General features: G+C 43.1%; 1 protein-coding gene across 2 annotated transcripts in view; it reads left to right on the plus strand.

The window, feature by feature from the left end:
- Window positions 1-15,059, plus strand: part of LOC119964435 (polypyrimidine tract-binding protein 2) — a 95,740-nt gene that overhangs the window by 19,642 nt on the left and 61,039 nt on the right. For both annotated transcript variants that reach the window (XM_038793911.1, XM_038793912.1), the window contains exon 4: window positions 6,461-6,633. In XM_038793911.1, the coding sequence (XP_038649839.1) occupies window positions 6,461-6,633 (173 nt within the window). The remainder of the gene's footprint in view (window positions 1-6,460; window positions 6,634-15,059) is intronic.

Below are 15,059 nucleotides of genomic sequence, written 5' to 3' on the forward strand. Positions count from 1 at the left end.
TTCACATACAAGAAAGAGTCAAATAAACTGATTGAAAATAACTGTTCCTTAAATGTCCTTAATATTTAACATTCTATTCAATTGCAATCTGTTCAGTCTTAACAATCAGCGTAGAAAGCAATTGCTTTGAATCATTTAATGCAGAAATTAGCAGAATTTGGGATCATTCATTTCTCTACTTTATGGTTAAATCCAGCAGATAATTCATGGAAATCTACAATATGGTAATATTGTGCATCAGAAGGGCAGCACGGTGGCCTAGTGGTTAGCACAACTGCCTCACGGCGCTGAGGTCCCAGGTTCGATCCCGGCTCTGGGTCACTGTCTGTGTGGAGTTTGTACATTCTCCCTGTGTCTGCGTGGGTTTCGCCCCCACAACCCAAAAATGTGCAGAGTAGGTGGATTGGCCACGCTAAATTGCCCCTTAATTGGAAAAAATAATTGGGTAATCTAAATTTATTTATTTTTTAAATATTGTGCATCAGGGATCAATAAATTAGTAGTTTCGGAATGCAACTGAAAAGGGAAAATAAACAGTGACTAAGGATATTTTATATTGAGGTTAATTCCAAATTTTCTACCTGTGTTTCGCTATGATGTAGTACCCAAGATGATCACCTCCGGCACTCATGCAGTTATTAATAAATATTCTTCCTATTGATGGAAATAGTATTTTTAATTCATAATTTATAAACTAGCTGAGCCAGCTGTTAACTTGTGGAGGCTTCCCACAATCTTTGCTGACAGGGATCAAGCAAATTCTGAATTTTGCATATGGCATGTCCCTGATGTATTAGGTGATCGACTGTAAAGGGCTTGGATGCATGGAAGATTGATGACAGAATGAATCATGTGATCTTAAAATGAAGGCAATGATGCACCCATTCTTCGCTACAAGAGCAGGTGCCTCTTTTTTCTGTGTCTGAATCAGCTTCCCAAGGGTGCCTGAATTTCATACTCTGCCCAACATTTGGGAGAAGACCAGGTTTTTGGAAGTGCGTGTTGGTAAGATTTTAGAGTCTTATTAAAGATGAGATCGCGAAGTACTTGGAGGTGCAGGGTAAAATAGGACTGAGTCACGGCTTTGTCAAAGGGAGGTCTTGTCAGACAAATCTGTCTCAGTTCTTTGAGGCGGTAACAAGAAAGTTAGACAAAAGGAGAACCAGTGGACGTGATTTATTTAGATTTCCAGAAGGCCTTTGACAAGGTGTTGAATAAGTTGAAAGCCCATGGTGTTAAGGGTAAGATCCTGGCATGGATAGAGGATTGGCTGACTGGCAGAAGGCAGAGAGTGGAGATAAAGGGGACTTTTTCAGGATGGCAGCCAGTGACTAGTGGTGTGCTTCGGGTCTGTGCTGGGACCACAACTTTTCACAATATATATAAATTATCTGGAAGAAGGAACTGAAGGCACTATTGCTATGTTTGCAGATGACACAAAGATCTATAGAGGGACAGGTAGTACTGAGGAAGCAAGGGGGCTGCAGAAGGATTCGGATAAGCTAGGAGAGTGGGCAAAGAAGTGGCAAATGTGGAAAAGTGTGAGGTTATGCACTTTGGCAGGAGAAATTTAGGCATAGACTATTTTCTAAATTGGGAAATGCTTAGGAAATCAGAAGCACAAAGGGACTTAGGAGTCCTTGTTCACGATTCTCTTAAGATTAATGTGCAGGTTCAGTCGGCAGTTAAGGCAAATGCAATGTTAGCATTCATGTCAAGAGGGCTAGAATACAAGACCAGGGATGTACTGAGGTTGTATAAGGCTCTGGTCAGACCCATTTGGAGTATTGTGAGCAGTTTTGGGCCCGGTATCTAAGGAGGGATGTGCTGGCCTTGGAAAGGGTCCAGAGGAGGTTCATAAGAATGATCCCTGGAATGAAGAACTTGTTGTATGAGGAACGGTTGAGGACTCTGGGCCTGTACTCGTTGGAGTTTAGAAGAATGAGTTTAGAAGGGGGGATCTTATTGAAACTTACAAGATACTGTGAGGCCTTTAATAGAGTGGACGTGGAGAGGATGTTTCCACTTATAGGAAAAGCTAGAACCAGAGGACACCATCTCAGACTAAAGGGGTGGTCCTTTAAAACTGCGAGGAGGAATTTCATCAGCCAGAGGGTGATGAATCTGTGGAACTCTTTACCGCAGAAGGCTGTGGAGGCCAAATCATTGAATGTCTTTAAGACAGAGTTAGATAGGTTCTTGATTAATAAGGGGATTAGGGGTTATGGGGAGAAGGCAGGAGAATGGGGATGAGAAAATATCGGCCATGATTGAATGGGCTGAGTGGCCTAATTCTGCTCCTATGTCTTATGGTGACCTGCGGGTGGGTCACAGGTGGGTGTCATGGAGCGGTTAGTCATGCCGTTCCCGCGGTGGTTCCGATTGTGGGCGAAGCGCCAGCAGCCGCTGCTGGCTTTACACTGAGAACGGCAGCCACTGCTACCTTTTTAATGAAAATAAATGAGGGTGTGTTGAGTCCTCAGGCCGGAAGTGGAAGCAGAGAGCAGGTCATGCGCCCAGCAGGTACACCTGACGCACGTGCCCTCCATGTACGTGCTTTTGACATCAAATCACGGAGCAGAGTTACTTTCATTTTTATAGTTGCTGGCAAGAGAATTGTGAAGATGGATCGTTTCTGAAAAGTTGGAGATGGCCAGAGACTCAAATAAGCAGTGTATCTATTGGACAGGATCTCACAACAAAATCTGTTGGAGAGCGCTTCACGGGAGAGTCCAAGGCAGGACAGAGCAGTGCTATAGTTAGCTCTGTACAGAGTTCCAGGGCTTCTGGTTAACAGCCTATAAAGAATAAACTTAAATCAGGAACAAAGCAGTACAAAGATGATTTCTTGAGGTATGGGTTTGTCAATTGTGCCAATGTAAATAAGGATGCAAAGCCAGTTTGTGTTATTTGCAGTGAGGTACTGGCAAATGAGAGAAGTTTCAGACTTTGAAAGAGAAGTGTGGGTGAAAAATTCCTTTTGAGGTTGAGACCCTAGAGTCCGTTATTAACTTAAAGCTGACTCCAAATTAAAAAGCTACGCTGCTGTACCTGGCTTTTGATACCACGCTAAAAACACAGCAAAAGCCCATGAGGTTGTTAGCCTTCTGGAGTAGCATCTTCCAGGAGTATTCAGTGTTGAGAAAAAGAAGCATTTTGTTGTTATTGACCTTCACGACGACCTACATGTGCGACATTGGATTTTCCGTTTCAAACAGTTGAAGACTGCACCTAGTATGTGAATTGCCCTCTCCTCCTTTGAACCTGATTAAGTGAGATTGTGAGGACCATGCAAGCCCTTCTCTCACATTTAAGATAAATGAATGTGGCGTGTGTTGCGAAGGTCGGCAAAAGTGGGTCCTGGGGAAAAACAAGTTTGAAAAACACGAGTAGACAATGTCCAGATGGACTTGGTCCCCATTTCAAGAGGAAAATCTACTCGCAGATGCTTCATGAATTTCAGCCGTTGTGGGGAGAAGGTGATCAGTGATCCTAGCAGGCAGTAGCTCCTATATTCCATAGGAATGTGTGTACACCATTCAAGTTCGCTGTTAGATCACAGCTGATTTGTATTTGAATTACATTTACTTAATGTAAGTTACAAGAAAATGGATGGAAAGTTATCCTTGTAATCCCGTGTCAATAACCTTCCAAAATAATTCTCTGGAGGGTTCATCTGAACGTAAAACTGTTCTGATTCTAGCCTGATTATGGAAAAAACAACAACTGGCAGAACAGGATCTCCCATGATTGTTGTTGGTGAAAATCTTGATCAATTCTTGTAAAGATGCATGCAGATCTGCCTTGCAGCGCAAAGTGAAAAAATGTTTTTGTGTCGGGAATCTACAAAGTTGGTTAGCCTGTATCGGGTGATGTAATCCAGGTTTTAAAATCACAGATGCAATCCATCCGGACCAGACATTTTATCCTCTTTGATTTTGATTAATTAATTAATTTCAAATGTGGTTATCATACTTTTGCTTTTATCTTCTGATGTCAAGTCTCCTTGATTTGTCACCTTCGTGAATTCTGAAGCAAAATAATTAATATTTGTGATTTCTGTTGTTGCTCTCTGTGATTTTTATCTTGTCTATTGTATGGAGACCTTGATCCCTTCCTCATTTTACTTTGTGTTCGTAGACTATTTCTTCTTCCACTTCCCCCTCACTATTAGATTTCCTTGGATTATTTCTGTTAGTGTGATTTATTCTTTTATCTCTTATCCACAAATCTATTTTATTGATGGCGGCATCACTTTCTTCTGCTGCCACAAGCTATCTCAAATAAGTACAGCCACTCTACCTCTTTTTCCCATTCCATCTTTTCTTAATGTGTTACATCCTGCAATGTTTAATTTCCAGTTTGATTTTTCTCTAGCCATGTCTCAGTAATTCCACCATATCTGGCTTCTTGCAACATTACAGACACTATATGCATAACTGTTCAAACAGTTTTTGACTCATTTTGACATTACTTTTTCTTCACATTTTAAGGCATGTTCTTACATTGGTATTCCATAACTAATTATTCCCTGACTATTTACGTCGTTATGGCCTTTTAGTTTAGTTTGACATGTTCATTTTTTATGTTTTATTTATATTTTTAAGTTAAATTTTTTGCGGATGCCCCTCCTGACTTAACTGTTTTAAAACCTTGTTGTCTCCCTATTCATCCTTTTCTGCTAGAACACCAATCCTATTCTAGTTGAGGTAGAACCCCTCTCACCAGTACAGCTCCTCATCTCAATACTGGGGAGAGTGTCCCATGAAAAGTAGCCCCTCTTTCCCACTGGTACCTGGTAATTCTCTTGATATGTCTGTCTCTCAAGTTTGCATGTGGTTCATTTAAATAATTCAGAAGTTATTGACCTCAAAAGTCCCACTTGTTAATTTAACCCCTAGCTCCTGATACCCACTCACTTATGCTGTTTGCTCCAACATGGACCAAAAAACAGGATCTCTCCACCGACACCCCCACCCCCCCTTCCAAATTCTTCCTCTTGAGATATCCCCTCTGCTGACACTGGGACACACATTTATCTATCCCCCTTTTCACTGTTATATCACATTCTCTATCATTTCTATTGAGCTCTTTATCCTCCCATCAATCAGCCCATTAAGGTGCATTCTGGCTGTTGCTGTTTTCCCTGCAGTGTTTCTTCTTGACCAGGTTTGTAATTTTAAAATGCAAGTAACCTTTTATTATGTAAAAAGTTATAACTAAACGGACAGAAAATGTTACTGACTATCTTGTACCCCTTTCCTAAACGCCCCTTCCTATCACGCCCACTTACTACAAACGCACCGACAAGCAACACAGTGGAAAGGGAAAGAAAATATTAATAAAAGGGTAAGGATCTTCGCCGCATTGGGATGACTTCCAGACAATGTCTTCTGAAGTTCAGGCTTTTTAGCTATTTCTTCCTTCTAGGCTCGAGATGGTTTTCTCTGGCAAGGCTCTCTACTTTCTCTGCAGACTCCGCATCATTTCAGATTTGCAGCAAAGGGTGTGCCAGGCACTCACTGCTTTCAAAACAACAGAACAGTTATTTCACTTGGTAAGCTGGAGAGGTCTAAGCTCTTCTGCCAAATTTTCTCAGAAAGCATCACTCAGAACCAGTCACTAAACGTTGTCAGGCAGAACACTGTCCCTAGCCAACCCGCTGGTTGCCAGTTAACCAATCAAATCGATTTCCTCCAAAGCTGGTTCCTAAGATCCACTTGGTGCTGAATAGTCTGGCTTCTCTTTTTCAAAATACAAAACTGAATGCAGTGTCCTCACAATCAGGCTGTTTCATTGATCCTTCTGCTGAAAGGCGCATCCCGATTATGGGTTCACTGACCAAAATAATAAAAGGAATGTGGGAAAATGAAATAAACAAGAAGAACTTCTAACTTCCTGTCTACCAATTGACTTCCTGTTGTATTTTTGTTATGCCTAATATTGTTACGCGAGGGAGATATTAGGAAATTGGGTCCAGGAATGAGTCGATGATGGAGCAGGCAATTTAGGGGTTAAACAGACTGAGGGAAAAAAACTGCGAGCACAAAATCAGAAGGATATGCCTACACCTGGCCGAGTTACATTGTCCCAGTCAGACTTAAACTCATTAGTGGGAATACACAGGATGCCTTGGATCTTATTGTCCTTTTGGGACATTCCAGTCTGACCAGCCGCCCATTACAGAGTCTGATGGTCTCTTTGTCCATCAATACAAGGTTAGTTGTATATCAATAGCATAGCTCTGATTTTTGAATGCCCAATCTGACCACGTGCAATGCCGCTAATTTGCCTGCATTCATTACAATTAACATCCCGTTAGTTATTCAATTTTTTCAGCTTCTAGCATACTTTTTCACAATAACTTCAGAAAATCTAGAAGACCGTTTTCATGACAAAACAGATTTTTCACTGCTGTTTTTAAACTTTAGCAAATGTTGCATTTTATTATGTTCTGCAGCTAATGGCAATGACAGCAAGAAATTTAAAGGTGACGATAAAATGATTGGTGCACCATCTCGTGTTCTACATATTAGGAAACTGCCCAGTGAAGTCATGGAAACTGAGGTCATAGCTTTGGGCTTGCCATTTGGAAAAGTCACCAACATTCTGATGTTGAAAGGGAAAAACCAGGTATGTACAATTTAGAATGGATTCCTAGTATGGGTAATAATAAAATAATAAATAGTAATATAATGGATATAATGGCTTAAAGCTAGTACTGCAGTTGATGCTTTACTAAGGATGCTAAATGTGAGTACTGTTCACTATGTTCTGAACTTTCATTTTTAATGTCTACTATTTAAAATACTTCCCATTATTTGAAAAAAGCTTTTAACGGTTGAAATGTAAAGCACACTCAATTACACTTGAATATTTCCTCTTTTTTTATCTCTGGAAAAATTTGCACAAGCGTGCTCAACTGTACCAAGTGTTTGAGGTTACCTTAATGGTGTGGTGACATTTAACCACATTCAAAAGCTTGCTACTCTTGTCTAATAATTTACCTGTTCAAATATTTCCATTCCTTTTCCTAATACATTTTAAAGCAGTACAGCATTTGCACCTGCTCATTAGTGAAATGAGCTCTATAACCTTTAAGAGTTTCTCTATAATAAGGAGAAAAGTGTGCCGCTGACATTCAGATGACTGCTATTTTAGCACTGAATCCTAGATTTGGAAATAAAAACACAATGCTGACGAAATAAAGGAATTCGGCCAGTATCTGTGATCGCAAGAAATAAGTTAGTGTTCTGGTTTGTACCCTTCTTATTCATTCTCAAGCTGGGAATGTGAGGAAGGCATGGTGGAAAATGACACTTGACAAGAGTGACAGTACTTAACTTGCCAACGTATATGGAAATGCTATACTTTTCATTAGCCTTAAGAACCATAGCTACGTTTTACTAGCATAACTTTTCACAGCGAGTTAAATGGGCTACTATTTGGGTTGTTCTGATCAAGTATTCCAAAATAATTGTTAAAAGTTTTATAATTAAGCATGCCGTTTAAGCAGCATGTTGTGTTTTAGACACATTACTACTTGCCAACATATACACAAATCTAAATGCATTGAAAGGTTGAGCTCACCTAGTTCCATACAAGGAGCACGAAGCAACTAATACTTTCTTTGGTTTTCTTTGTTTTTCTATCCCAAGAATGAATACTTTGAAGAATAGCTGGTCATGTTTTTTTCTTGTATTTTCACATGCATGCTCCCTCTAACCGTTTTAAAGCTGAATTCTGAAGACTTCAGTGGGATTCATTGTCTCCCGTTTAACTGACCGTTTCTTGTTTGATTGTTTGAGTATATTCACAGATTTTTAATGTGTAAAAAATTTAGAAGAGACCGTTAAAAGGCTGTGTAGCTGTGTAATACCTGCAGAAATTAATTATTGTTAGCTGGTTTGCGATGTGGAGCGGTGCCAACAGCGAGGGTTCAATTCCCGTGCAGGCCGAGGTTGTTCATTCTGAACCTTTCCCCTCACCTCGAGTATGGTGACCCTGGGTTTAATCACCACCAATTAACTCTCAAAAGGGAAGAGCAGCCTATGGTCCTCTGGGACTGGTTGACATTTACATGTTTAAAAATATGTTAGATATGCAGTTGAACGACAGTGACATAAAGGGATATGGGAACAAATCAGGCACATGGGATTAGGGTTGCCGCTCACGTGGATGATAAAGACCTACATGGACTATTCAAGTATTTTGGTATGATTCTATGAAAATAATCAAGTTAAATTGAAGTTTTGTAATTTAAGACGGGTAGCAAAGTCAGTGACATGCAGTTTTTTAATCAATGCATTCACACTGTGGGACTTATGGTGCAAATTGCAACTGCATGTAATAAATTAAAATTTGATCCCAACTTGTATTTATGTAGCGCTTTAAATTAAAGCATCCAAAGAAATTTAGCATCCCAATGCATTTCACAAGAGTGCTATGAAACAAAGTTTGACATTGAGCTGCATAAAGCAATAACTGGGACAGGTGGTTAAAGGTTTGGTCAAAGAGGAGTACAATATAGTTTCAAGTCAGGATGGTGTGGAGGGAACTTTTAGAAGTGGAGCTCGCAAGTTTGGAAGGGACTGTCGTAGCCTAGAGTTGCTGCAATGTATCGAGTAGATAGTACTTACTGATAATGCTGTGCACTGGTGATGGAGAGAATTAATGTGGTTGATGGGATGCGATCAAGTGGGCTGCTTTGTCCTGGACAGTTAGCTCAGTTGGCTGGACAGCTGGCTCATGATGTGGAGCAGCGCCAACAGTGCAGATTCAATGCCTATACCTGCTGATGTTATCTATGAAGGCCCCGCCTTCTCAGCCTTGCCCCTTGCCTGAGGTGTGGTAACCCTCAGATTAAATCACCATCAGCCCTCCAGGGAAGAGCAGCCTGTGGTCCTCGGGAACTATGGCGACTTTCATTTCAATCACTAATCAGTGAGAACCCCTATTTTACAGAATTACAGAGCAGAAAGCGGCTATTCAGCCCATTGTGTCTACTGGTTCTCCGAATGAGCAATTCACTTTTTGCCGTTCTCCTGCCTTCTCATAACCTTGCACATTCTCCCATTTCAACTAACATTCTAATTGCCTTTTGAATGCAGCAAAATGTTTTTTCTCATTGCTTTTGTTTCTTTTGCCAATGGAGTGGCACAGTAGTTAGCACTGCTGCATCACAGCACCAAGGATCCGGGTTCAATTCCGGCCTTGGGTCACTGCCTGTGGAATTTGCACTTTCTCCCTCTGTCTGTGGTTTTCCTCCGGGTTCTCCGGTTTCGTCCCACAGTCCAAAGATGTGCAGATTCAGTGGATTGGCCTCAGCTATGGACTGTCTTCATCCTTTTTTGGTGCCTCATTGGTCCTTCTTCTTTTAGCACCATTGTTCTATTTATGTGCCTATAGAAGACCTTGGGATTCCGTTTTATGTTGGCTGCCAGTCTCTCTTTGTGCTCCCTTTTTGCTTTTTCACCCCGTCTGTGAACTTTCTGCATTCAGTCTGATCTCAATTGTATTTTCGAACTAACATCAGTAATAAGCATACTTTATCTTAATTTCCATCTCTTTTTTCACCCAGGCTTTGTATTCCCTACCTATCCCTTCCGAGGTCCCTACCGTGACTGCGCAAACTATTTTTTAAAGATAGTCCATTGTTCAGCTACCATTTCTCCTGCCAACCTTTGACTCCCAATTTATTTGGCCCAGATCAGTTAGTGGCTTTCACCCATTTAATTATCCTTACTCTGGCCGTTTCTTTGTCCTTTCCCAGTCAGTTTAAACCTTATGATCCAATGATCACTGTGTCCTAAATGATCTACTGATACTTGTTCTACCTCGTTCCCAAGACCAGGTCTGCAGTGTCTTCTTTCTCGTTGGACTTGAAACATACAGCTGTTGAAAGTTTCCCTGAATACACTCTAGGAATCTTTCCCCTCTCTGCCCTTGACTACTCCACAATTTTAGCATTTCTCTGCAATTTCCTTGCAAATGTTTTCTTCTATATTCTTTCTACTATTTGCTGGCCGATGGACTACATAGAGTAACATAAATATTACTTTGCTCTAGACAAATAGATTCTGTCCTTTTTTAATATATATATATATATTTTATTCTAGAGCTAATAACATACACAAACAACAACACCAAATGTTGTCAATTTTGTCAGATTGTTAATTTTCCCCATCTTCTCCACTAAACTACCCCAACACTCCCTTACCCCATAACTGCTGACCCCTGGCCAGAAAGCTCCAGTTATCTGGTCTAAAGACAGAAAGAGCCTCCATCTTTCATAGAACCCTTCTTCAGACACCCTGAGAAGAACTTGATTTCCTGTTTTACGAATACATTCAAATCTCCTTGCCACGCCAAGACCCCCAGTAACACTGCCAACCACCAACTCCGTAAGATATGCTGCTAGGCAATCAAGAAAAGTGAAGGCCACGACATCGGCCCCCTTTCCTTCCTGCAGCTCCAGCAGGTCCGAAACACCAAAAATTGCAACCAAAGGTACAGTGACATCCTCACCTCCACTATTTCCAACACAGTCTCGCAAACCCCAGCCCAGAAGCACCACCAACTTTGTTCACGTCCAAAACATATGAGCGTGATTCGCCGGCCCCCTTCCACATTTTCTATAATCTTTATTGTCACAAGTAGGCTTGCATTAACACTGCAATGAAGTTACTGTGAAAAGCCCCTAGTCGCCACATTCCGGTGCCTGTTCTGGTACACGGAGGGAGAATTCAGAATGTCCAATTCACCTAGCCGCACATTTTTCGGGACTTGTGGGAGGAAACCGGATAACCCAGAGGAAACCCACGCAGACACCGGGAGAACATGCAGACTCTGCGCAGACAGTGACCCAAGCCGGGAATCAAACCTGGCGCTGTGAAGCAACAGTGCCAACCACTGTACATCCGGCACCTCGGGAAAAACCACTCTTACGGGCCTGGGTCATATGAGCCCTGAGCACCACCTTGAAGGCTCATCCTAACACAGGATGAGGTCAAATTTATCCGGTGCATAATTTCACTCCAGCCTCTCCCAAATCCCAATCCCTCCTCCCATTTCCTTACCTCGTCCACTGGCAATTTTGTCTCCACAAACCACCTGTAAATGTCACCCCTCCCCCAAAAAAAGCTCATCCTGAGTTAACAGCTTAACTAGCAGTGAATGCTTTGGCAGCTGAGGGGGCGAGGGCACCAATTTGCATGCAAAATCCAAGACCTGAAAATATCTGAATTCGCTCTGCATGCAACTAACTGCCCCACTGCGAACTGGTCCCTACGCCCCTCTACCCCGTACTTGTACCAACTCCTGTATATTCCTCCTGGTTTAAACCACATATTGGGACCAGTAGCAGCACCAAAGTGCACCTTCAATTGGTTCCATATTTTTGAGAGATGACAACGGTGATACTATTAGTGTGCATGCCAAGTGAAAACTGGAACGGTGCCGTCAAGCTTGATCCCACAAATGAGGCCTCTACCTACACCCATTCTAACCCTTCCTCCCCCCACCTGCATTTCTCCTTTTTCATATTTTCCGCCCAGTAATAGTACAACAGGTTTGGGAGAGCTAACCGCCATACCCGCCGCCCTCTCTACATAAAAGGTCTCCCTATCCCAGGCGCCTTGCCTGTCCAAACAAGTTCCCAAATTAATTTATCCGCCCTCTGGAAAAACGTCTTAGGAAGGAATATTGGAAGGGACTGAAAAACAAATTAAAACATTCACCTTCACGGTCTCTACCCTCACTGCTAGTGACAGCAGCAGGGCATTGCACCTTTTCAAATCCTGTTTGACCTCCTCTATCAGACTGGCCAGGTTCCATTTATGCATGAATGCCCAGATACTGAAACCTCATCCTGGCTTGCTTGAAAACAGGGCTCCCAGATTCGCACTTCTCCCCATGGCATTCACTGGATATACCTCACTTTTTGCCACATTCAATTAATACCTAGAAAGTGCACTATTATTCCATTATTTTCCCCATGCATTTCAGCGGGTTTGAAATATATAGCAATAAATCATTAGCATATAGTGACACCCTGTGCCCCCTACCTACCCTTACAATGCCGTCCGCTCTCTTGAAGTTGGCAGCGCATTGGCCGAGGGCTCAATAGTCAACGCAAACAACAACGTGGCAGCGGGCATCCCTGCCTTGTTCTCCGGTGCAGCCTAAACTACCCAAATTCATCACTTTTGTCCTCGCATTCACTGCGGGGGTCTGCATACAGCAACTGTATCCATGAGACGAACGTCGATCGAACTGCAAACCACCTCAGGACCTCAAACAGGTACCTCCAGTCTACCCAGTCTACGGCTTTGTCCATATCCAACCCCCGATAGAAGGCCTCAAATGCCTCATTAAGTTTTTTTTCTCCTTGCGCTGTCACCAACCCTCCTTCCTTCTCACCTCCGCATTCTCCCGTGCACCCATCTGCCGCCTCAACTGATGGGCTAGCAGCCGACCCGCCTTTTCCCATATTCGTACTGAACCTCCCTTGTGTGACAAAGTTGACCCACCGCCTTTCCTGTCATCACTAGGTCAAACTGCCCTGCAGTTTCTTCCATTCAGCCAGCAGCCCCTTAGTCGGGGCCACTGAATCCTGCAGATCCAACTCTACAATAGCATCCACCAACCTCTGCATCTCCTCCCTTTCAACTTTGTCCTGTGGGCCTTATAAGATATAACCTCTCTCTCTTCTCCCACACCCGACCACCGCCCTTCAATGTCTTCCAGAATGTGGAGGAGGAAATCCCCAAGCTCCACATCGTTCTTTATCACCATAGCCACCTTCTCGCTGAATGTTTTCTCTGCCAGAAGCACTGAATCAACCTCCACCCTGGTCTCTGTGGCCGGCCCGTTTTGAACTTCGTGTCCACATAATGTGCCGCGTGTTCCAAAATCACTATCCCGGCGTACTCCGATCCCCGACAGAATGACCCCCCCCCCCCATTATCAGCTTAAGTGAATTCAAGTCTGGGATGGGCGTTAGCATCTTAACAAAGTCTGCGCTGTCCCAGCTGGGCGCAAATACATTAAGTAAAAGCAACCGATGCCCCGCCAGGACCCCATTCACCATTACAAAGTCCCACTGGCCCCATGCCTCCCTGGCCACCACAAATTTCACCTTTTTGCTAAGTAGGATCGTAACCCTCTTCGACTTCGAGTCAAACCTCAAATGGAATGTTTGCCCACCCATCCCTTGCTTAACTGTGTCTGGTCCTTCACCGGCAAGGGTGTCTCCTGAAGAAAGACCAGATGTGCCCTCAAACGTTTTTGGTGTGTGAGCACCCTAGACCGTTTAACCAGACCATTCAGACCTTGGAAGTTCCACGCCGTGGGTTTATGACCAACACCCTCCCCCACCCCCAGCTAATGTCCACCATATCCACTCAGCATAGATCCGCCCAACCATCTGGATCTTCTCTAGCCTGAGCCCAGCCAATGGTAACCCCCTCCATCCTATTCAAAACTCAACCGGAAAGTAATTACCACACCTGCAAGATTCTGTCCTTTACATCTCTGTATGTCCTCTTTCTCGAGTCATGCAATGCTCCCCTTAATCAATATCATACCCCTACCCCCTTCGTTTCCTACCTTTCCTGAACACTTTGCATCCAGGGATATTTAACACCCAGCCCTGATCCAGATCCTTATTACAGCCACAACATAATATTTCCACATGACAATCTGTGCCTGTAACTCACTAATCCGATATTGATTTCTGGCTCCTGCACCCGTACCAAGTTAGTTTAAACCCTCCCTAATAGCACCAGCAAAAGTTCCCGCAAGGAACTCAATCCCAGCTCTATTTAGGTGCAACTGACCCAGCCTGTACGGATCCAATTACCCCAAAGCAACTCCCAATGTCTCAAGAATCAAAAACCCTCTCTCCTGCACTGTTTTTCCAGCCACACATTCATTTGCTTTATCCTCCTTTTTCTGTACTCGCGCATGGTAATGGGTGTAATCCAGAGATTACTAATTTTGCTCATTTCTTACCTAGCTCCCTAAATACTGAATGCGCAACGGCATCCCTGTTTCTGCCTATGTCGTTTGTACCAATAAAGACCACGATTGTTGGCTGTTCACCGTACTCCTCGGAAGGCTCTGCAGCCACTCAGTGACATGCTTTACCATTCTGACCTTATGGTGAGGGAAGATAATTGATGAAGCAGCCAAGGATGGTGAGAAAATCATTGAAGCAGCCAAGGATGGTTGGACCCGAGATATTGCCTGAAGGCACTCTTGCAACATTGTGCTGGGGCTATTGTGCTGGGGCTGAGATGGCTCACAACAAGCAACATTTTCTTTTTATTTTATTATGACTCCAAACAGTGAAAGCTTTTCTGGGATACCAGAACTTCAGGAGAATCAGGGGACTGGGGTGAGTGTAGTGGCCATCACTAAGCATAAGGTGCTGGGGAATCTGAAAAGTCCGAAGATGGGATAACACCAGGACCAGATGGACTACACTCCAAAGGAGATAGCTGAGGAGATTGTGGCGACATTGGTGGCAGGGAGGCTCTGAGGACTGGAAAATGGCTAATGTAGCACCACTGTTAAAGAAGGGAGGGAGGCAGAAGACGGGAAATTATAGGCCAGTTAGGCTGACTTTGGTCATTGGTAAGATTTAAGAGTCCATTATTGCGGAGTACTTGGAAGCGTACTATAAAATAGGATTGAATCAGCACGGCTTCGAGAAATAAGGGATCATGTCTGACAGATCTGTTCGAATTCTTTGAGGAGGTAATAAGGAAGTTGGACAAAGGAGAACCAGTCGACGTGATCTATTTAGATTTCCAGAAGGCCTGTTAAGGGTAAGATACTGGCATGGATAGAGGATTGGCTGACTGGCCAAAGGCAGAGAGTGGGGATAAAGGGGTCTTTTTCAGGATGGCAGCTGATGACTAGTGGTGTGCCTCAGGGGTCGGTGTTGGGACCACAACTTTTCACAATATACATTAACAATCTGGAAGAAGGAACTGTGGGTGCTGTTGCTACGTTTGCAGATGATACAAAGAAATGCAGAGGAACAGGTAGTATTG

Source organism: Scyliorhinus canicula, chromosome 4 (assembly GCF_902713615.1).
Source record: "Scyliorhinus canicula chromosome 4, sScyCan1.1, whole genome shotgun sequence".
Lineage (NCBI taxonomy): Eukaryota > Metazoa > Chordata > Chondrichthyes > Carcharhiniformes > Scyliorhinidae > Scyliorhinus > Scyliorhinus canicula.